This window comes from Camelus dromedarius, chromosome 1 (genome assembly GCF_036321535.1).
Source record: "Camelus dromedarius isolate mCamDro1 chromosome 1, mCamDro1.pat, whole genome shotgun sequence".
In the NCBI taxonomy this organism is placed as follows: domain Eukaryota; kingdom Metazoa; phylum Chordata; class Mammalia; order Artiodactyla; family Camelidae; genus Camelus; species Camelus dromedarius.
Window position 1 is genome coordinate 83,649,724 of NC_087436.1, and position 24,432 is coordinate 83,674,155.

The 24,432-nt window shown below is 35.5% G+C and overlaps 1 protein-coding gene across 4 annotated transcripts in view; it reads right to left on the bottom strand.

The window, feature by feature from the left end:
• The window catches only part of FAM13A (family with sequence similarity 13 member A), a 285,708-nt gene that overhangs the window by 194,748 nt on the left and 66,528 nt on the right, over nt 1-24,432 (bottom strand). For all 4 annotated transcript variants that reach the window (XM_064486374.1, XM_031433856.2, XM_064486371.1 and 1 more), the window contains exon 4: nt 23,261-23,438. In XM_064486374.1, the coding sequence (XP_064342444.1) occupies nt 23,261-23,438 (178 nt within the window). The remainder of the gene's footprint in view (nt 1-23,260; nt 23,439-24,432) is intronic.

The window sequence follows — 24,432 nt, forward strand, 5'->3', positions numbered from 1 at the left end:
AACTTTAAAACCAGAATACTCATCTTGATATATCATCTTATTCTTTAATCAGTTGCCTAGCCAGACCTTTCTATAATACTATCAGTTGATTTTCTGAAATTTTTTTCAACATGGCTTTCCCAATTCCCTTTTTAGACTACAACCCAAATGCAGAGTTTCTTTCTATGTGTAGGCATTGCCTCTTGCAAACTGTTTCCTGAAAAAATTTACAGGATTATTGCTGAACACACACATTAACAATTTATATTTGCAAAGCAGAAGTTTTGTGGAAGTTGTAGCACAAGGAATGGTTACTAATTAAAAAAACACAAATGCTAGTGAGAGGAAAATTCAACAACACTGTACTTCTTACAGAAATTGATGAACTGCCTCATTCAGTAGCAGAAAAATTACATCTGTACTAATTATTAACACTTCTTTAAGAAGGCCCCCCTCCCTTACAGCTGGATTCCAAAGTTCATTTTAAGTCAGGTTTAGAACTCAGAATACACTTTCTGATTAAGACAATGATTAAATGATTTAACTCCAAGTTTGCCCTGAGCAACCAAAATAACCCCAAAAAGTTTTGAAGCACCATACATTTGAAATGGAAAAAATCCCCCCAAAAGAAAACTATATCTGGAATGAAAACTTTAAAACAAAACACCCATTTTAAAAACGACAGAGTAATAAGTTATGTTTTACCTAAAATTCACTCATTCATTTAACGAGTAGTACCTACATCAGCCAAGAATGGGGAAACATCAAAATAAGTTACTGCCTTTGTGGAACTTACTTTTAGTGTATGGGGTGGGCAGTGTAGGACATATGAATAAGTGACTATATGATAAATCAAGTATTGAATGTATCTCAAATATGGGTCCTTGAAGGACTAATTCAAATGGATTCGGTCCATTTGAAGGGCTATAAAAATAGCTTTTTATTTTGATGCTGCTTAATTCTACTGAAGAATTTACGGAATCTTTTTCTCTTACACATAGTAGATGTTTTATCAAATCATGGAAAGTAGCGGGCAGGGTGGGAAGAGGATGTTAAAGAAAGGGGGGGATAGAGGAGGGAGACAGAAGTCAGAGAGGCAGGCAAAGGAGGTGGCTAGTAAGAGTCAGCAGAGGGGAGGAAGCGATGAGAGATACTAAGATTCTGAACAAGCATTTGTATGACAAAGGGTTTTCTAAAGGAGAACAAATCAATTCTTGTTCTGTGAAAATGGATGAGTCAGAGGAAGAATTCAGCATTTGCACAATTTTCCAGAACGAAAAGAAAAGAGGTGGGAGAAACAGGGAATCAGTTTCCAAGATAAGGGAGTTTAAACACAATCTGAGTAAGGAGTCAGCTGCTGCAGGGAGGCTCCAGAGTGGTGGGAACAAGGGGTTACTAGGTTGTATCAACAAGGAATTGTTACTGTTTCAGTGTATATAGGCGTGTGTGTATGTACATTTATATATATATGTCTATATATGTGTCAATCATGAAACAGTCATTTAAAAACTATGTAGATTTTAATATTATGACCTAACTAGAAGTCAGTGAAATATTTATGGGATGTGCACCATTCACTTGGAGTAACCGACCTTTCTGGCCACTGAAATAGTGAGGGGACACTATTCTAAAACTGACAACCATCTAAATATTCATCAAGAGAGAATAAAGCAAATTATAAAGCATAGAGGAATACTATAAAAACTCTTACAACTGGCATAAACTAATGTTTGCTGACACAGAAAAATGTTCATGGCATGTTATTTAGATGATAAACCTGGTAATAGGATAGCAAGTATGAAGAGTCTTTCATGTAAAATGCATTTAAATTTCTGAGTAGAGATTTCTAAAAGGATGTTCAGGAAAATGTGAGGAGCAATGGGTCACTGGGTAACTTTTACTTTTTCATTTTACACTTTTTGGTATTATTTTAGTTACTTAACAAGGAGGGAGTATCATTTTAATGGAATAATGTTACTTAAAAACATTTAAAAGTGATGAGAGTATATGCTTCTGTGAAGCTTAGCCGTCTGATAACAGTATCATGACCTCACCCAGACCAAACAAACCACATTTAATAAGATGTTCCCTTATTCCACAGCAACAGGTTGGCCACCCAGAGAGAGGTTACTAACACTCCAGCAGTTTCATCTGAAAACTTCTTCAGGGTGAGATCATTTCACCTCAGTGTTACCTCTAGAAAAACAATTTTCATTAGTAAAAAGGCATTACGAATCATCAAACTATATACTTTACATAAATAATTACTATGAAAAGGTAAACCCAAGACATACTATATGAAGAAAGCCTCTTCTACCTGGGAATAACACGTGGCATTCCTGGAGGTGACTCTTTGGGAAGATATTTAACCAGTATACTCCTAGGTCAACTAAATTAAAATCAGTTCCCTGATAGTCCTGAGAATTAATTTTATACCAAAGTTTCACTGTACATTATATTTAATCTTTTTTAAAATTTTATTTATTTATTTTGGAGGGGACATAATTTTTATTTAATTTATTAATTTTTAAATGGAGTTTCTGGGGATTGAACCCAGGACCTTGTGCATGCTAAGTACACACTGTACCACTGAGCTGTACCCTCCACAATATGTTTAATCTTAAACAAATATGCCTCTACTGAATAAGTAATGTTGACAGGTGAATGTATTCTTTCTACCTCCATAGGATGATAGCAAATTTCCATAGAAAAGTAAGACGACCAGAGTTTCTTTTCAAAAGTTTTTATAAAAACATAATTATATTTCATAGGTCCTTGTTTATATGTTCGAGGGACCAGACAGCCTCGTTAGTTGGTGCTAAAACTTATAAATAATATGTCAGGCTACCAGTATCATTTGAAACACGCCGTCCTGGCATTAATGAGCTTGCAGGCATCCACATTTACTTACTAGGTACGAGCGGTAGATGAGTTGCCTGATGGCGAGCCAATTAATAAAGGAATGTTCAGTGTAAACTGTTTGCTGTACGGTACACTCCTCAGGCAGGTCCCACTGAACAACAGAACCGATGCAGAAGAGAGGCTGTAAACAACTTCCCGTTCGCCAAAAAACTCAATAGGTTTGACTCCCATTCAACACAAACAAAAACTTCCTGAACAGTCAACAAGGAATGAAAGTAGCTGGAATCTCCCTACCTAGGTTAGGCAACAGGATGCAGTGATAGACGGGGCTCGCATATCTTTCCTATGACTGAGAATGACCAGAACAGTTAATTGAATGAATGTGTAAACAGTCAGCTCAGTTCAAGCCAACAAATATTTACTAAGCACTTACTGTTTTCTTTGTTGGTGGGAAGTACTTCAGACAACACCAAGATTAACAGCAAGATAGCCCCTGCCCTAAAGGAGCTTATATAGTGAGGTGAAGGGAAGAAAAGTACGTAAGTATCATAATTAATGGAACATTCCCATAAGAAAGGTACAAACTAGTGCAGGATAGTCACAAGAATTAAGAACAATGTGTTTTTAGGCGGTGGTTTGTTTGTTTAGGGGTTAAAAAGAATTAGTATCAGGAAAGGTCTCCTAGGGGAGGTAGCATTTGACATACGACTTCAAGACTGGGTCACATACTTAATACAACTCCATTCACCTGGAATCTCTTTCACAGAGAGCGCCAACTGGTAAGCACCGTAGATCACAAAAGTAACATATACATCCCAAAGATGTATTTGCATGCTGGTATCAGTATTTTAAAAATGTTTTTGCAGTATAGTTGATTTACAATGCTGTGTTAGTTTCTGATGTACAGCATAGTGATTCAGTTATGTGTATATTATATGTATATAATATAGATCTTTTTCATTATAGGTTACTGTTACTGGTTTTCGTACTGCCTCCTCTAACATGAAGGGAGAACATGCACATAGGACAACTCAGCATCTTCTACATCTCCCTTCCTTTTGTAATTAAGCTGACAATACTAGGGGTGCATGAGACCTGGCCTTACATCATAAATGCTGTCATCTGAGCAGCTGCAGCATTTCTGTTCATCCATGGGATAAGCAATCGGTCACTGTTCACCTTCAGTGGGAAAAACAGTGCCTTTCACTAAGGGAGAATCATAAAAAGGAGAGACATCTTGGATTATCCATGAATCACAAGGTGATCCAAAGTAGACTCTGAGTTGGCTCTGTGTGCACCCTCCCCACCCCCAGACACACCCCACACACACAGTGCTTCTAACCCTAGAACATCCCTCTATCAACAACAGACAGTAGATTTCTCTCTCAAACAGAATGTCCTTCTCTGTACTACAAAGGTCAGCTATCGGGGCAGAATGGAAAGTAAACAGCAATCCACTTAGAACACTATGAAAGAAGAAAAAAATGTTCAAATGTTGTGGCTACCTAAAACACCCAAAAGGAAGCTGAATACAGGCAAAACTAACCTATGTAAAGACCTTTAAAAAATTGTGGTAAAAAACCCACATCACATAAAATTTACCATCTTAACACTACACTTAAAAATGGTTTGGGTGTGTTAAGTGTATTTCCATCCTTGCGAAGCAGTTCTCCAGAACACTCATCCTGTGCAACTTCACATTAAACAGTAACACTCCTCCTCCTCCCCACCCAGCCCCTGGCCGCCACCATTCCACCTGTTGCTTCCATGAATTTAAATAGACACCTCATAATAGCAGAATCATACAGCACTTGTCTTTCTGTGATTAGCCTATTTCTCTTAGCATGATGTCCTCCAAGTTCATGTTGAAGCTTGTGACAGGATTCCCTTCCTTTATAAGGCTGAACCATACATACTCCCTTTATATATATACCGCATACCATGGACAGACACGTGTTGTTTCCCTCTTGGCTATTGTGAATAATGCTCTAGACATGGGTGTGCAAATCTTTCTCTGATACTCTGCTTTCAGTTCTGTTAGATAAATACCCAGGAAATAGGATTGCTGGATCATATGACAGCTCTATTTTTAATTTTTTTGAAATTAAATTTTAAAATTTCTGTACACTTTTGGACAAATAATGTGGTTTCCATACTGTACTCCTATTTATTAAATTTGAATGACCTAGAGTATTAGTATAGTTTAGGTTAATTCTGGGTAATTGCTTTTCTCGAAATAATTAAACGTTAAAATGTGGGCTCCATCCCCTCCCTCCTTTACCCTGAGTACTAGAAACAAATTTATCCTTCATATTCATTCATTCAACAAATACACACTGAAGGCCTACTATGAGTTGGGCATTTTGTGTTAGGCATTGGCACCAAACAAAACAAAAGTGAAGTTTTTCACCTGTTCCTCTCACATCTGGCCTTTTCCCTGCTATAATCGAAGGATTACAGCATTAGGGGGACTATGATTAATCCTTCTGCTTAGATGCTGGGCTGTATCTTAATATGCCCAACAAAAAGCTATTTATTTCATTTTTCTAATTTATTATCAACTTTATTATTAATTATAGGACATAGGTTCAACTAAAGTTGAATCCCTGATATTGTTACAATATTCGTTATTCGTAGTCTATCCTGACTTCTGGTATTCTATGTTAAAAGGAATCACATTAGTGCTTCTTCCAATGGACTACAAAGAAAAAAAATGCTTATAAAGTTACTCAGAAATGTTACATTGAATTAAGCACCACTGGCCTGCCTGCATCTAATACATGCAAAACAAAATAATGCAGTCACAGAAATAGAATCCAAACTTTTAACCTACTAGAAAATTATCATCCAGAATTTCTCTTTCGTATTCTCTAACTCAGCACCTTGTTTTTCAATTGAGGGCCCTTGTTATGTTTTGTAATTATAGCACAGAAGTTGAGAATTCAGACTCTGAGCCTTGTATCCAGGTTTAAATCTTGGCTCTTTTTATCACTAGCTGCAGGTTACTGTGTAAGTTACTTAACTTGAATGTGTCTATTTCTTCATTTGTAAATTTGGGATAACATTATCTAATTTATGGGGTTGTTAGGATTAAATGGATACATTTAATTTGGTTAGAACAGTGCCTAACATCTAATAAACACTGTGTTACCTGTGATTGTTACTGTAATTATTGTTATTTGTATAGTGTTTTTGTTTGTCTCCTTCCACAAAAACATAAGCTCCCTGTGGGTAGGCAGCATGTCTCTCTGGTTCATCCACTGTGTATCTGATGCACAGTACGGTACCCATGACAGAGGATGTGCCCAATAAAACTCACTGAATAATCTCATTCTCTTCCAAAATCTACTCTTTAGTGATTTCTTATGGTCACTTTCTCCAGCACCACCAGTATTTCATATACAACCATCTCCAGCTTAGACAGGATGTACCAAATTCCTTTATTAGAGCTTTTATTACTAAATTCTATGTTCAACATTTTAATTATTCTAGACTGTCAGGGATCAATAATAGCGCAAGACCCCTGTGAGACAATGCCTACTTGGTATGTCTTGTCTCTGTGCATTACAGAAACGAGACATTTCCATCTGACTTACAAAGTGGGAAAGAAAAACCAGTGGGACAAGCATTGTGCCAATGTCATTTTAGGAAAAGCAAACCAAACCTCAGTCACCAATCAGTTATTCCCACCATGGGCAGGAGGTGCGTGATGGTGGGGTGGGGAGGAACACTCTTTTGGAGACTGTCAATCAGTTGATACTCGGTTGTTATCAGTTTATGTGCCACATGGAAGGGGCTGGCTGAGTGACAAGAGTCCGTGGTGGTGGATGTGTTTGCACACCACAATTAAGTCCACTGCATGTTGACTCTTCCTGTTTATTCCTTTCCACAAAGGACCTGCCATTATGCCTGTACTTCTTGACTAAAGGTTTGTTGATCCAAGGTGGGAGGCTGTCTGGGTCCAATGGCCAAGAAGGGCAGATAATAAGAACTATCTCTATTATCTCTGATACAATACACATACAGGACACACCTTTCCAACGTTTCAACTTCATACCACTTCTGCTCTAAACAATCGGGAAGTAGGGAGCAGGCAACCACATAATAAGTATAAAAATACTAGGATCAGTAGCAATGTAAAATTGATGCAGTGAAAAGGCTTTCACATTTTCTCTTGGCCCTGACCTAGAATCAAGCTGTGATGAAGTGAGGACACAGCAATTACTTATCCCACAATGAGACATTTTGTTGTGAGTTTAGAATACTTGGCAGTTCTCAATCTTTTCTGCCCTACATGTGTGAAAGGAAATACACTGTTCTTTCTTAATAGCAGGTGAATCACTGACTTAATTTGCAAAAGTATTTTGGAGGTTTTTATCCTGTCCCCATCTTTTCCTAATTTCCTTTTTTTCATATTTCTTGCTTCACGTCCCTGCCCTTCTCACCTTACCCAGCACAAAGGGCATTTAAGTTCCAAGATATCGGAGCTAAATAACTGCCTTAATATTTTCAAAGAATCAAGTGGCATTTATTTCACCTCTGCATCTTCTGATCACTATTCAACAGAAATTCCTGTAACACTGTTAGAAGCTTTAGGGATACATAAAGAAGTACAACCAAGCCTCCTCCATCAAAGAAGCATACATTGTAACTAAGAGGACATGAAATATTTGTGAGGAAGTTAAATAATAATGTCATCAATATAAAAGATGTTCCAAGGAGGTCACATAATTGAATGTTCTCAGTTATTAGTGACAGCAGTAACATTTAAAGACCCATCATTTCCACATTAGCTCATTAGATTTTATCCTAATGACAAGTCTGTGTGATAATTTTCAACATTTCTATGTTGAGTACAGGAAACTGCAGGTTAGAAAAGTTATATGACTTACCCAGATGGCATGGTTTTTAAGTTAAAGATGGGTCTCCACCCCAGGCTTAATTCCAGGCTTCAGATTGCTTTCTGACACAGGATGGAGAGCTCGTGGGTAGGCATGGCCAGGAGACACTTCCTGGATGAAGCTGGGGAACAACTTGGCTACCCGGTAAACTCATGGGAAGGTTCAGGTAGAAGGTTGGGATGGGAAAATAAGGGGGACCCTGATTTAAAGGAAGGTGTAAACAATATATATAAGTAGGAACATAACAGGACAGTTTACACTGAGCTGAGGTTTCAAGTCAGGAACAGAGGGACACATACTGGTAGAAGCCAAGCCTGATGGAGAAAAGCCTTACCCACCAGAGTTGTATTTTTTCTTAGGCAGTATCAGGCTTTGACTAAAAGAAGTGATAAGACAAAATTTGCATTCTAAGCAGATGAAGAAGCCTCCTATTCCTATAAGGTAAATACTAATAATTAAGCCCATTTTACAGATGGGGAAACCGAGACTCAGAAAAGTTAAGGAAACTGTATGAGGGCCTACAGTTAGTAAACGGCAGAGCTTAGACCTGAATCCAGCCAGTCTGGTACTGGAGTTTAGGCTTTGAAGTACTTTCTAACTGCTCAGGCTTCTTTTCTTCACTGGGCTGACTTCTACTTTAGATCTCCATGTAAATGTCACCTCTACAGAATGGCCATCTCTGACTTTCCAATCCAAAGCAGTCATCCAGTCCCTTGCTATTCTATCACCCTCTCCTCAGCCATAAAACAGTTCATATCTCAGAGCAGGCATTCAACAAATGTTCGGTGAATGAATGAGGATTAAGAAAAGTTTTTTTTTATAATGACTAGAATTCTGGAGCTATAAGACACCTTGGAAATAATATATTGCAACATCCTTTTTTATATCTAAGGAGAGCTGCTAAAGACATATAGTGAATTGCCTAAAGAAATTAGCCATGCAGTGGGAAAGCAAGGACTTGAATGTAGTGTTCCTAACAAGCAGTTCTCCATTTGTTAATCTTACTATGTTGCTTCCAAATTTAAGGGACTTTTGATAGTATATCTACAATCAAATTTTGATGATCAAAGCTGTATTTTATGCTTAATTAAGGAAGCAACTTAAGAAACTAAACCCCATGAATACAGAAAAACTGCCCATTTTATGTGCAGGTTTATGTTTTGGAGGGAAACTGATAACATAAATGACTGAATGACTAAAATGGCTAAGAGACTGACTAGTATTTTACTCTTCTTTGAAGTCATTTTCAAAAGAGAAAAGTTGCTATGTTGCAAAAATAGTAACTCTTTGTTCCTCTATTTTAATATTTACTTCACTTAACTTAAATGTCAGTCTTTAAACGACCAGTCGGCCTGATGTTCCCGTTGTCCAGATTGTACAGCTAAGCAAAACTCAAGCTAAACCTTGCAGACCAAGCCTCACGCCTCCAAGATTATCAGTATATTTCTCTAATTTAATCTGCCCCCCACCCCGCCATGTCTCAGGGTGCATGTGAACTCTCCTAATAACGAAAGCACTATTGCTGCCTTTACTTTCTTTCGGCACTGTTTTTATAGAGCGAGAACTCGAATGTCGAGAACCCGACCGACTACACAGCATACAGAAGGGTGAAGTCAGGGCAGAGCTGAACATGAACTACGATTTAACTGAGCCATCTTGGTTTCTTATAAAATTTGAAACAGGGCCATTGTTTCCATTAAATGGATAAAAATAAGTAGCCTAGGGCTGATGAGATTTCAGCAAACAACAAAAATGTTTGCGATCTCATGATTCCAAACTCCAAACAAAACAAAACAAAGCAAACACCCAAACAAAATGTATTAATTATTCAATTACAGCTCAACAAAAATCAATTTTTAAAATAAATTATAATGGTACAGGTTGTGGTTATATTTCAATATGTTTGATGTGATATGGTGCGGGGCTGTCAATAGTAGAGAGTTTAAAAGGCCTAGGAAAGTCTTTGGAAAATTGAAAACAAAAAAAGGTCTAGAAAAGCAATACACTGAAGTAAATGCAAGGACTATCTGCCGTGTAGATTTAAAAGCACACCCACAAGCAAGATTAATTCCCTAAATTAATCCATGCACATGGAAATTATATTGGTTTATATAAAAAAATAAGTATCATAAGAAATGAATATCATAATTGTATCTAGGGAATAACAGTGCCTAACCTTTTACATGTCCCTAGACATCTCTATTCTAAGACATATGCTTGTTTCCTCTTTCAAGGACAAATTTGCTGTTACAACACTCTCAACTGACTTGAAGCCTTGTGATGGGGAAATTTACAAACTGAAAAGAATCTGCTTTTCTAGAAAATCACTCAACTGTCAGTACATATGATATTAGTAAGTTCCAGGAGCTATTCTAAGCTTCGTAGATACTATTTAAAGGTCTGTACTAATATATATTTATATATATACATCCATACATATATACTCATAACTACTGACAACCACTATGTAAGATAGCTAATATTATTATCCCTGCTCTGTAAGTGAAGAAATGAGAGGTTAAATAACTTGTCCAAAATCCTACTTTTAGAAAATAATGAAGCCAAGTTTAAACCCAGACAGTCTGGCTATATTGCCTTTTTATATAAAATTATACAAAACATGTGACATGTCTTATTATATCTTGATTTATCACAAAATAATTCCCACGACCCATCAAGGGAATTCTCTAGGTTCATTAGGGGGACAAATTTTTGCTTGTTAGCCACATCAAGGAGAACAAGATATCATATGGCCAGTCTGCCTTTAAATAGTCTATTAGTCTTTAATTATGGAGTTTCTATTATTTCTAATTGTAATAGTTAAATCTTTAAAAACCAAAGTGATTTAGCTTTCTTCCTGAGCCCAATCTAACACAAAAATATTCCAATCAACTCTGTGTGTGTATGTATGTGTATATATATATCTAACATGTTCTTCAATCACAGATTCTAAAGAATTCACCAAAAATTAAGTTCTCCATCATTTACATTCTACTTTGAGAGCATAAACCAGAAAACAAACCTACTTGCATTTTCTCCCTTTAGTTCTCCAACAGAAAATTTAGAGGCATGACAAATTTAACAAAGACTGTATGTGATGGTAAAAAGTTGAGAACTTCAAGTTTAAAAATTGAGTCAGCCACAATTTATATTAATACCTCTTAAAGTGAATACTCATTCTAGAAACAGAGAGTTTTCTCCTAATCCCAGAGGTAGAGTTAATTTTTCCCATGTAACATTATGCTTCTCATAATATTCTCTTAATAAGTGTTATTCAGAAGAATGTTCTTTTGGAAACAGTATAAAGTGTCATTATGTGTCTGCAATTAATGATTCAAATAATCTCTATATCTCCAAATCCAGGATACTTTTCTCAGTTATCTTCTCCTTCATCCCTCTCTGCAGTTCATTCTTCCTTCAAATTCCATTTTCTTTGGCTTTGGTGATGCTACACTAGCTTATATTCCTCTGATCTCTCCAACTGGTTCTTCTCATCACTTATCTATAGACATTTCCCAGGATGCCACCATTCTTGGAGAGTTCGTTCATTTTGTCTTGATGCAATAAACTGGAAAGAATTGACTCCTAAACTCTAGCTCATCCAGATATTCCTCTCATCTAATTACAGTTGTCTATCTCTCGGTACCTTATGGATAGCTCTTGGGAAGTAGTAGAAGAAGTGAGGCTACACAAGAAATTACGGACCAAGTCAATAAAAGACTCTGAATGTCATGATGGAGAAGAGAAATATCCTTGATTAAAAGTCTTGGAAGGAAGTGAGAGATGATCTCATTTATATTTTAAATAGGCAATCTAGGGACAGTGCGGATTTGGACTGAAATGGGTGAGAGCAAAAAAGGAAAACTAGTTAATAAGTTATCAAAATCAGCCAAAGAAGAGATGAAGTGAACTTGTGGGATGCCAAGTACATTCATTAAAAGGGAGGTGGAACTCTGAGTCAGCTAAGTTTGAATGAATCACAAGCCATTTCTCTGGCATACACACTAATATATTCACATGATCAGGATCTCTATTATAAACCCCACTGCAACATGTACAACCGTAATTCAGTAATTACTTAAGGAGTCTCCCTCTTCCCCCAGAGAGTATGAGCTCCCTGAGGGTACGGACCATGTTGTCTGGCCAATGGCTGGCACACCTCTCTTCTGGCACATAGTACGTACTCAAAAAATAAAATAAAAACTACAGAAAAGTAAAATTTCACAACAAAATCTTAATGCTGAAAAGAAATTCATATACCATCTAGTTTCTTAAAGTCACAAAGCCTGTTAGTAAATTCTACTCCTCCAAGACTAGAAGAAAATAAAAGAAACCACCTATGTGGAAGGCAGATAGGACGGTGTATAAGATACTAACTCTGAAGATTATTACCTGAGTGTATGTACATCTGCCCACATACAATGCTGAGAATATAAATCTGTCACTGGATTTTGTCAAAAGCTAGGAAACATGCCTCAATATATATATTTATATATTTTTTCATGTATACCTAAATTTACCTCTTGTCATTACTGGATCTTGATGCTGAAAGTTGAAAAGTCATTCTCAAAATTACTCATGAACAAGACACATGGCACTAGCTTTCACCTGAAGTCTTACAGACAGCAGCCATTGCGTTAGTCAACTGATCTTGCTTTCACTTGAATTTTCTTTTAGAGGTATGAAAAATGAGAAAGCAAAATTATCAGATTTTGCATTTGCTTTTTCTTCCTCAAAAGAAAGAATATTTATTTTAAATGCTTTCTTCAATTTTAAAGTTACATTTAAAAACTGACTGACTATACACATATGGGTCACATCAAGGCAAACGATCCAATGAAGGTTATTAAAAAATCTCACAAATAACCCATGACTGGTGAGATGAAATACAGTGCAGTTACTAACGGCATCTATAGCTGAGACAACATGTGATGTAGTGGAAAACACAGCAGGCCAGGAGTGGGAAGGACATCCTCTTCTTTGTCTTCCTGCCTACAAGTTACATAACTTGAAGCCAATCATTGACACCTAGCCACCAACCACCCAATGGAGCCTCATTAACTCTTGTGAAACAAAATCAACTGGCCTTCTCTCTTCTTAAGACCCAGATAAGGAATAAACAAGGTCATGAATGTAGAAGTCCTTTGAAAGTACGGTTGAAGGGAAACATGCAATTTCATTTTTTAAAGCAGTATTTAGCAGAGTAGCGTTGATTACTTCTGGCTGGACATTTCTCTTCAATAAATAACCAGCTGACTTTAAGGACCGTGGATTTACCCTGGACCATATATTTTCCCAGCTGATCATTAACAGTCAGGCAGATATTACTGCTTAATCATTGCATTTCCACCGAGACCGAAGCACTCAAGGGATTGTTTTTAAAAGGATGAGAAATTTTTTACTCTGGCCACAATCAGTAATGTTCAACTCCTAAGGCTGGTTATTCTCCAAAGAAGTATAGTCCAGAGAAGGGGTCACACATTTTAAAAACATTGCATCACACTGATGGGGTAAAAAACCCTGCAAACCATCTCCTTCATCCTTTCTCACATCAGCACTGACCTAAAATGTACCTACCTAAGAGTACTACAGAAAAAAAATCTCTGCCCCTTGCAATGTAAAAGTAAATCCTTATTTCACATAAGAAAAAAATGTTTATTATCCTGAACGTTTTTCAATACTATCAGTTGCTTACCTCAAATACTACAAATAAGCAATCTATTTCTATTTTTGCAACCACTTGCAGGTTTCAGGTTAGTCTATTACCATCTCTTGAGTGAGACCAAGGTCTAATTATTTTTGTTTTAAAAAATATCAAGGCTTACCACACATCATTATTACCACTAACCAGAGTTATAAACTTTACTTTCACACAAAATATCGAGAGGAACACTATGTATGGGTCATATAAAATTATGAACCATCATGAGTCCGGGAAAAAAATAAGTGAACGTCTAGTGTAGAATTTGTAGTATCACTTTCAATATGTGTATCTGTTTTCCTATGTGTTTCAAACTCGTGTTTTCAGCTGACAATAAAAGGAATAGTAATAAACTAAAGCTTGATATTAGAGTACATGTAATTGCAATATTTGGCCATTTTGAACTAGAAAACTGGAAGTTTTATATGGTTCAACCTGTATTTCTATTCATGTGATCAAGGGACAATGACAATGTACAAATCTCTCTGCGCCAATGTTGATTTTTTTTCCTTTCTGAAAATCAATTGATTATTCTCCTGCCTAGTTTAGAGTTTCAATTGGAAAAGACCAAAATAAATGCTATCAGTTCTATTTTAGCTCTGTAATCCTAAAAATTGACACCTTGTACACTTCAGCTTTTTATCCATAAAAGTATAAGAGTACCAATTATGCTTACAGATTCACCATGAAAAAAGATGACTGAAGAATATACTTTTTGTATACACACAGAATCCAATATATACAAGTCTGTCATCTTCTGTGTAAAAGATCTTTGCTATAAGCAAATAAAAAACAAACTATTTAAATGACATGGGAAACATTTATAACTTAATGTTTTGTAACAAAAAAAGTGGGATTAAAAAGGTATGTAAAATATCAAACTGATAAAATTTTATAAAGGAATATACACATGGAAAAAAGCTAGAAGAAAATAGCTAAAACATTTAAAGTTAGTATTTCTGAGTATTATCTAGGATTAGTACATGATTTTTACTGTATATTTTACAACTTTTTTTTCAAGCTTCTACAATTTTAGAAAAAATACATAAGTAAAAGCTGAACTAAACGAATGACTCAACATTAAATATTTCAACTAATCTGATTAAACCTGAAATTCAACGGGAATTTTTAAATCTATAAAAATATTCTGAACTTCTTTCAGAATATATGCTCATAGTTATTCAGAAAAATCCTGAAAAAGAAGAATTAAGTGAAGAATATCACTCATGACGTTAAAATACAGAGGGCATGACACTAGTACCCGAGAAGCAGATTCATTAGCACAGAAGAAAGCTCGGAGAAGGCCAAAGGTGCTTAAAACTTTGAACTAGAAATAACAAAAGTGACATTTTGAATCACTTGGCAAAGCGTGAATTACTCTCTAGATGTTGTTTGGTTAGCAGGCTAATTATTTCAGTGAAAAATTACATTCTTAAATTGTACCTTACTGCAAGTAAATTTCACAAGAATTCAGTAATATTTAAAAAATTACAAGTATCCTACAAAATGTAAATCCCATATCAGGTCTTTTCTAATATCCACGTATATTCAAGATTTAAATATAAAAATATGAAACTGCAAAAACATTGAAGACAATGTAAGTAAATATTCTGCTAACCTTGAGGTAGGCCTTTTATGGATAACATGAAACCCAAAATAACACAAACTAAAACGTGGGATTAATAAAAATCTTAAACTTCTTTGTGGTGAAAAGAATTATGAGGTTCAAATTTGAATTACAAGCTGCAGGGAGTATTTCTAATATATAAAAATAGATTAATAGTTGTACTACAAAAAGGAAGTTTTTCAAACCAATTACCAAAAAAAAAAAAAAAAAAAATTCCCACCAGTTTAGAAAAACTGAAAAAGCAAAAAGGTCATTTACAAAAGAAAAACTACATGGGAAAATAAGCTTTTAAATATGTTAAATCTCACAAAACCCAAAATTTTCTGAAAGAAATAATATTCACTTATATTGGCAAATATGAAAAAGAGTAATAACATCAGTACCGGAGAAGGTGTGGGAGAGAGGACACGTTCAGAGATTGCTGCTTACAGTATGAACTGGTCCAACCTTTCAATGAACAAAAATTTTGATAATACAAATAGTCTTTGACTAGGCAGGCCTACTTCTAAAAGTACAGCCAAAGAAAATAATTAGTGAAGTGTGAAAAATGTACGTTCAAGAATAGTCTCTGTGATGCTGTTTATAGGGAAACAGTTACAGAGTGGTGACTAAGAGCTTGGAGCCGAGGAGCCAGGCTGTCTGGATGCAGACTCCTGATGCTAACTTCTCCCAAGCCATGTGACCTTCAGCAAGTTAAATCTTCCGTGCTTCAGTTTCTTCATGGGTAAAGGAGAGATAATAATAGTATTTGCCTCATAGGGTTTTAAGGATAAAATAAGCAAATAGATGAAGAGCACCTAGAACATTACCAGGAACTTAGTAAGCACTCAATAAATATTATCTATTACTATTACCGCTGAGAAAAAAAATTGTAGAATGCCATTTATAGGGATTGCTTAAGTAAAGGATATTGATCAGAAGATCGGAACACTATGCGGTCATTAGAAATGAAGATGCAGAATTATATTTATAAGCATGGGAAAAATGCCATGGTAGATGACATTAAGTTTTTAAATAAAAGTTATAAAGTGGTATTATTTTACTACCCCATCTTTACTCAAACAAATAGAAATATACATGTGAGCATGCAGAGAAAAGAACATGGAAGCACATAAACCAAAGTATGAACAATGACTGAATCTGGCTGTAGAATTATGGATAAGTCTCATTTTCATCCTTATACTTGCGGTTTTTTGGTATAAAAAAATTTTTTTTTTTACAATTAACATGTTATTTTTATAATTAAAAAAACCTTATACCTATTTTGAAAACAATAAAAAACGCAACTGGAAAGTCAATTACCATAATTAGAAGTGATGGGGGATTGATAACATAGGAGTACAGGCAATGAAGTAACCACAGGAAAGGGCTCGTACAGGTTTCAGCAGAGAAAAAGACCAAACTTTCTAATCACCCATTCTTTAATTACCAAAGACGTGTTTATAGAGGATGATGATAATATATACAAGTGTGCTAAAAATTAAATGAACAACTTGCATTTTATAAACAGATGCTCACAGGTTATAAACACATGAATATGTGAGACTAGGGCTTGGCCTTAATCTTTAAAAAGATCAACCATCTACGTTTTTCAATCCAAATGACTAATTTTCCAAAAGTAACATTTGGGCTGCAAACCAAACAAAGCTGCTTAGCAGCAGTTAGCAGATAAGATGATGGCAACATTGTAGGCTTATCTGGTTACACATCCTGTTTATGACTACAAATTTAGCTGATCTCATCTAATATTAACTGATGATGTCCAAATACCTAATTACACACACATACATCACAGAACCACAGGTTATGACTTAGTGACTTGGTACCATTAACTTAGTGTGTTATTTTTCTGCAAGATTTGAAGGACACCAATAGCAGCTTTAAAACGGCTTTTATACTGTCACTAAGCAAAAATGTAACATCTCAGAAAGAAGCACACGTGGCAGGCCTTATCATTCAAAATGTAAAACTGATTTATCTCTTTAAGCTTCAGAAATATCTATAATATTACTGATTGCCTTATTAACAATGAAACATTTGTTTCAAGGGATAGGATTAATTTATAGATCTATAGACCAAAGGCAAAGGAAGCGGAGATGAAACAGAATTTGATCAAAATGGCTTACTCATCAGTAGTAACTGGCAGATTTGTTTTAATTACTGGAGATTAAATTCTCATATTATTGATGTTATTAAATGATGGAAACTAAGTGTATACAATGGGTTTAATGCAAAGTGTAAAGAATACTAATAAACAACCAAAAAACAAATCTCAGCTAAAGAATCATTAGGGGGTCTTTAGTCTCTTCACCAATGTCTAGTTAACAAATTGTTTAAAAATTAACTAACAGAAATGCAAATGTTTAGGTTTTCCTAATATTATTCCCAGCTTCAAATACCTTTTCTCAAAGGAAATATCACATTCAAAGGAGTCATATAATAATATTGGGGAAGTAAAACATTTACAGTGGAGTTGCTGTTTATGAGGAACCTAGGTTCTCCATGGGAGGGTGAAAGAAGGGCTCTACCTCGTTTCCTGCTAGCTCCTGTTTCCCATTGCTACGGTTCACTCAGAGGGACAGAACTGTGCTGGGCTTCCAGGTTACCTTATCTGGCCCCTCTGGCAGCCCGTCAGGAATTCAGATTCTAGTCCATGGCCCAAAAGTGATGGGGGAAGCGCTGGGCAGGTGGCTGGTTGGCCCAGCTGCAAGGCAGCAGCCAAGGAGAAGGATCCAGCACTCCCCAAGGCAGGTGAAAGGTTAATCCCTGGTGGCAGATTACCTAGGAGGTGGGCAGTGCCAAGGCAATCTGAGGTCATAAGATGCGTGTCTGATACAAGTACTAAGATGAATAAGTTGATTTGTATTTAGAAGTTTTATTGGATAAGAAAAAACATTTTCTTTAAATATTAAAAATCATGCTCAACACTGTAAGATGATCATAATATATCTAAGAAGAAAGTGAAAACTAGATAACTTAGGTAAGAAGAATCATGGTTCCCATTTCATGTTTCTAAGGAACTCACTTCAGTAAGTGGTATAATGGGAAAAAAGTACGAAACCTGATCTTTCCCTTAACACAACTGTAAGTGCGTTCAGTTAAACGTCTATGTGTTCCAACACCACTTTACCAGCTGTCTACTATGCACCAGGACTTCTCTAATGGTCTTGCTTAATTAAGCATCAGAGCAAACTCTGTAGGTCCCATTTTACAGAAAACTTAACAGAAAAATAATGCAGAGGGTCAAACCTACCAAATAGCAGACATGGACTAAAATAACTTTCTTTTATTATCCCATGTTATCCAAGCCACTGAAAATCCAGTACCCATTTTAATGATAATCAAAACTTGGGGAAAGCAATTCTTGCTAATCTCTAAGAATAATATTCTTGTACTTTTATCACTTTGTCTTAGAAACTGCAATATTAGTGGTTTCTTTAAAAAATCATATTTTATATATATAGATAACTTACAGTCTAAATTTTGCCAAATTTTTCATAGAAAAATATTACTGTACCACAGTATATTATAAAAACATTATTATAACATTATTATACAAATGTAGTGGCCTCTGTGGGGTGCTACTCTCATATGCCCCTTCACACTAGAAGCAGTCATTACTCAGGTGCTCAGAGTGTTGCCTACTTATGGCTCATAGCTGAGTCCCTCCCCTAAGATTACATCACCTCCCTGAATGATGCAGGCACAGCTCCCCTCCAATGACTGATGGAGATGAGGTAAATGGACCAACCTCCTTGACTCAATTTAGGATATCCCTCACAGGCCATTCCAACTTCTAAGTAACCCAGGGACTGAGTGAGGCCTTTGTTACAACTGTATAGCAGTTCAGCTTCTGCCTAATTCTACTTCCCTCAACTCCTTACAGGTGTGGTTCTAAAAAGCACTACCCAATAAAACTCTGCCTGAACCCTCAGCTTCAGGGTTTAGAACCTGAACAATCCAGCCCTATGACAAGAAGAGATACAATAATATTCAAAGTGATATGACAAAATGATAGAGAGGAAATTAGAGTTTTAACTGTGTTTATACTAGGGGAAAAAAAGAGACCATAAATAAATAAATACCCAACAAGAGGGGAAAAAACAACCCTGAGGGCCTGACAGGAAAATGAACAAAAGACACAAACACATAGAGAGAAAGATACACAAATGGCCCTTAAACGTAAGTAAAGATGCTCAACTTCATTTATAATAAAATAAATGCAAATTAAAACTATGTTAGCAACAGTCATGAGCAATCTGAAAATAAAATTAAGAAAACAGATTCAGAATGCCATCCAAAAGAATATACACTTAAGAATAGATTTAACAAAAGAAATATGAAACTTGTACTTGGAATATTATAAAACAGTTTTGAAAGAAATTAAAGAAGATGTAAGTAAACAGAAAGACATCCCATGTTCATAGATTGGAAGACTGAATACTGTTAAGCTGGCAGTACTCTTCAAACTGATCTACAGATTCAACAGAATTCCTGTCAAAATACCAACTGGCTCTTTTTGCAGAAATTTACAAGATGATCTGACATCTTGAAAAAGAAGAGCAAAGTTGAAAGACAGACACTTTGATTTCAAAATTTACTAAAAAGCCACAGGAATCATGACAGTGTGGTAATGCCAAAAGGACACACATACAATAGATCAAAGCAATGAAACTGAGAGTCCAGAAATAAACCCTAAAAATACAGTTAACTGATTTTTGACAGGAGTGCTAAGACAATTCAATGGGGAAAAATAGTATTTTCAACAAACGGTACTAGAACAATTGGACATCCACACGCAAAGGAGCAGAGCTGGACTCTTTCCTTACACCACACAAAAATTAACTCCAGAGACTTAAATGTAAGAGTTAAAATAATAAAGCTCTTTTTAAAAAAATCTTCATGGGTTATGCAAAACCTTCTTAGATACAACACCAACATAGTAACTGACAAAAGAAAAAATATACTGGATTTTATCAAAATTAAAAATTTTGTGCTTGAAAGGACACAATCAAGAAAATGAAAAAGTAACTCACAGAATAGGAAAAAATATATGGAAATCCTAAACCTGATCCTAAATATTTAAAGCACTCTTAAAACTCAATAACAAAGACAAATAATTCAATTAAAAATGGGCAGAGGATCTGAATAGACATTTTTTCCAAAGATATACAAATGGCCAATAAGCACAGGAAAAGACACTCAATGTCTTTAGTCACCAGGGAAGTGCAACAAAGCCACAATGAGGTACCTACTGACCACAGAGACTCCAAAATTCCTCTGAAAGAGAAAATGTAACAGAAAAACCAAAGAGAACAGGAAGGAGGCATACAAACACCAGAAACAAATTCATGTACATGTGGGAGTTAATATGTGGTAAGAGTTGGCATGGTAAACTAGAAGGAAGATGTAGTATGCAATGAGTGATTTGGTAACAATTAGATATCTGCTTGAAGAAAAACCAAACTGCATCCATATGTGACATATACAAAAACAAACTCTAGATAAAGTAAAAAGCTAATCATAAAAAAGCTATAAATACGACAAAAGAAAAAATATGTGTAATAATACCTTTATGGTATTATTGCTAAGGAAGACAACATTATTAAGAAATATTAGTAAGACCTAAATCTCCATAAACAGAAAGAGGAAGAATTGACACATTAAGTAAATTAAAATTAACAAAATTTAATAAAGCACCATAAATAAAGCTAAAAGGTAAACAACAGGAGAAAATGTTTGTAATCTTTATAACAGAAAAAACATTATTTTCGAGAAGACCTAAGGAACCCCCATAAAGCAGTAAGACAGATGTACATCAAGAGTCAGGAAGTTCACTGCACCTTTGTGTTAATATCAAAAAATTGACAGCAACCTCAGTGCTCATCAATTGAGGGGTACTTAAGTTAGAGCAAATCCACACTATTTAATAGTTAAAAGAAAAAGATAAATATTTTGACATTAAAAGTTCTAATAAAACAAAACCATAAAAACAATCAAGCTTCACTTGCATCTTGATCCCATTTATATTTAAAATAGATTTATGCCTGTGTTCAAAAAGAAGGACACATACCTACTGGTTACTGATTTTTATCTCTAGGGAGGAGAGGTTAGAATGGGGGGAACTAATGGTGGGTATTTTTAGTCTATATACCTCTGTATTGTTTGAATATTTTATAACAATAATATAACCCAATCATCTAAATTTAATAACCCCTAACTGGAAGTACATGTTGAAAACCCGTTAATTAAGAGTCACCTGGAACACCAATCATATATTACTGGTGTATTTCCTTCTATTTCTATGATTGGATATTTCATAGCCAATATCATTTTGTATATAAAACTTACAGCCTTTAAAAAATTAATATTATTTCATGAGGATTTCCCCTTATTAGGAAAAAATCTTCCTCATCTACTGACCATACAGTGTATTCACCTAAGTTATGGAGGAAAGTATTTCCTTTGTCTTTCAGCGGTTCGTGGTAAGAGAATTGTCCTTAAATGGCAGGCTTTCTACTGATGGTCTTTACAACATTTATGGACTAACTGTGGTCACTGACCTAGCTGTGGTCACAGGAATGGATTATCTAATTTTTTCTTGACTAAATAGGGGAACTTCAAGTTCAAAATAAACCACCCCTGCCTCTTTGAAATCAATCAGATAAATGAGTATGTAGTAAGTGCTCAATCAACACCACCTATTATAAGTACTATTCTATTTCAGTGAGAAAAGTACCTAGCAGTGACTTCTACATCCCTAAGTTTAGAAATACACATCAATTAGTAGATCGCAACAATGTGAAGGTACTTAATGCCATTGAACTGCATACTAAAAATGGTAAACTTTATTTTATCACAATAAAATTTTTTGAAAAGCTAAACTAATTAATAGAGCATATAATAAAAACCCATTTCTTATTTGATATCTTAATGGACTAATTGAAGCAGGTTACCAGAAATTCTAGACCAAGCCCAACCCAACAAAAGTCAGCAATGAGGTATGGATCCTTATGTTATTACGTAAGTTTCTATTTGCAAACTCATTTTCACCTCTTCTAGAATCTAGGGTTTCAAAATTACTGAATTGTCTTCTACTTACCTTTATTTCTTACATGTAGGTAACTCAAGGCTTACTTGGCAGACAGGGGTAAAAAGAACAATTACAGTCTTTTTACTACCAGAGAGCTGGGGAATAAGGTGTCAGTGGAGCCTGTATTTGAGACCCAAGACCCCAGCATAGCCTATGCAATGACATTATTTAAAATGTAAATCTCTAAGGTTACCAGGGCGAGAGTTACTCGGGGTAGAACTTCTCTCTACCGCGGGCTGCGCGTGTGTCCCGGAACGCTGCAGTCACTACAGTCTAAGCCAGGGTGTATATTTAGAGTCGTTCTGAGGACTGTAACATTATTAGTTCCAGGCAGCTGAATGAGTCTGTAGATTAATGGAGTGGATAAGCAGATATACAATTAAAAAAAAAATTGCTGAGAATTTCTGAGAGCTTTTAATGTATGAGTGTTCTTTCTTTCTCTCTCCTTATAAGCAGAAGGAACACATTTGATATCAGAGGTGTTAACAGGAGACTTAAAAGCAAAGTCTCTGGTTTGCAAGGTCATGTTCACATATCAACAATTAAATAGCTTTAAGGAATAGCAGAGAAAATATAAAGCTTTACAAAAGTGACTGTGATACAGCCCCACATAGGAGACTAGTTTATTTCTAGTCTAGTTATTCCTAGAAAATAAATCAAGTGTAGTTGAGTTTACATTTTTCTCTCACTGATATATTCTGCTTATCATTTTCTATTTATTAGCAATGATCTAAACTTTATTGCTATTAAAAAATTACACACTACATCAGACTCCTTTCCCTTTTTGCTCATCAGTGTTTAAGATTAAATTTTTTAAATATCCTTTTTAGTGGAAGCAAAACTCATTTCCAGAATTTTAAATAAGGTTGTTTGAAACATTACAAATTATGGTTTCACAAAAAGGCTCATCTCCTGTCCTCAAAATTAGGATGAAAAAAAGGCTAAAATGCCCAAAACCAAGATGGAACTTCTCTGACATAACCTGGTTGATTTTTCAGTCTGAAATATATATCAGCTTCTATGTCCCAGTGATTTCAGGCAGCTGTAAAGGAAAAGGGGTATGTGATTATAGAAACAGCAAAACGTCACTAACTTACTGAAAGCAATTTGGCCCAAATACAGTGGCGAGATTGTGAACATTCATGCGGTTCTGCACATGGTGCTTGGCTACTTTTGTCAAGAATTGGCAAAGGTACTTGAGGAGGCAGTAGTGGGTGTCTGGCAGCTCTTTTATTAAGTCTCTTAAGCTACTCTCCTGAGCATCGTTTCTGTCATCTGGAAAGAAAAAGAACAAAAAATGTTCTCAGGCACATTTTACAGCAACCATAACAAAGGCACACGGGTACAACACATTCTAACACTGAACTCAGAAAATTATTCCCACAAACTGAGATGTGCCTTAAAAAGAGGCATTTGTGCTTTTCATTGATCTCTTATGTTTGACTTCTTTAACGTTGAAGAATTACTCATGTATTCAAGGCATTTGAAAATCACAAGCTTTTTATTTGGTGCATAAAATAGGTCTGTATTTCAATTTTGTGTTTTCTTGTCACAAATTAAGATAATGGTTGGGTATTTGTCCATAGTGGAATCGTCCATTTGATTTTTCTCTTCAAGTTTGTTAAAAACAAGAATCTCTTGGTTGAATAAAATTTGATACACGAGACCTTCCTGGGTCATGATGATCGACACCAAACTTAGTCATCAGCAATCTGTGCACAAAGGAGATCGAAGGAAAACTAAATTTTTACATCGCTTTTTTAATCTCCCACGTCACAGAGTTAAGATTTGATATGTGCCTTGTACAAAAGCCTAGTAATCTTGTATAAAATCAAAAATATCCAACAATGTGCCAAAATTTACAGGCAGATGTCTAAAAAGTTTCCTTCAATTCTCAAAGATTTGTTCTGTCAATATTTAAATACAGTAAAGTTGCTATCTTAAGTAAATTTGTATACTACTTTCTATCAGGGGAAAATATAAACCTTTTATACCAAATACTTTAGGGGAGTAATGACAACTCATCCTTTAAGAGAATGAAAATTTAATCCAGTCATATGTCACACACACTGGATTCTTCAATTAAAAAAGGGCCAGCTACTCTAGCCAGTCAAGAGTATAAGAAAAGGAAAAGTGAGGCAAAAAATGATGCAAAGGAAGAGGATTCAACAGAGTTACAGGATACATGGGTAGTACGCCACTGCAGGAAGTGAAAACACAGAACACACACAGAAAGTCACACCAAGTGCCACTGAGTGGCTGCAGGGCA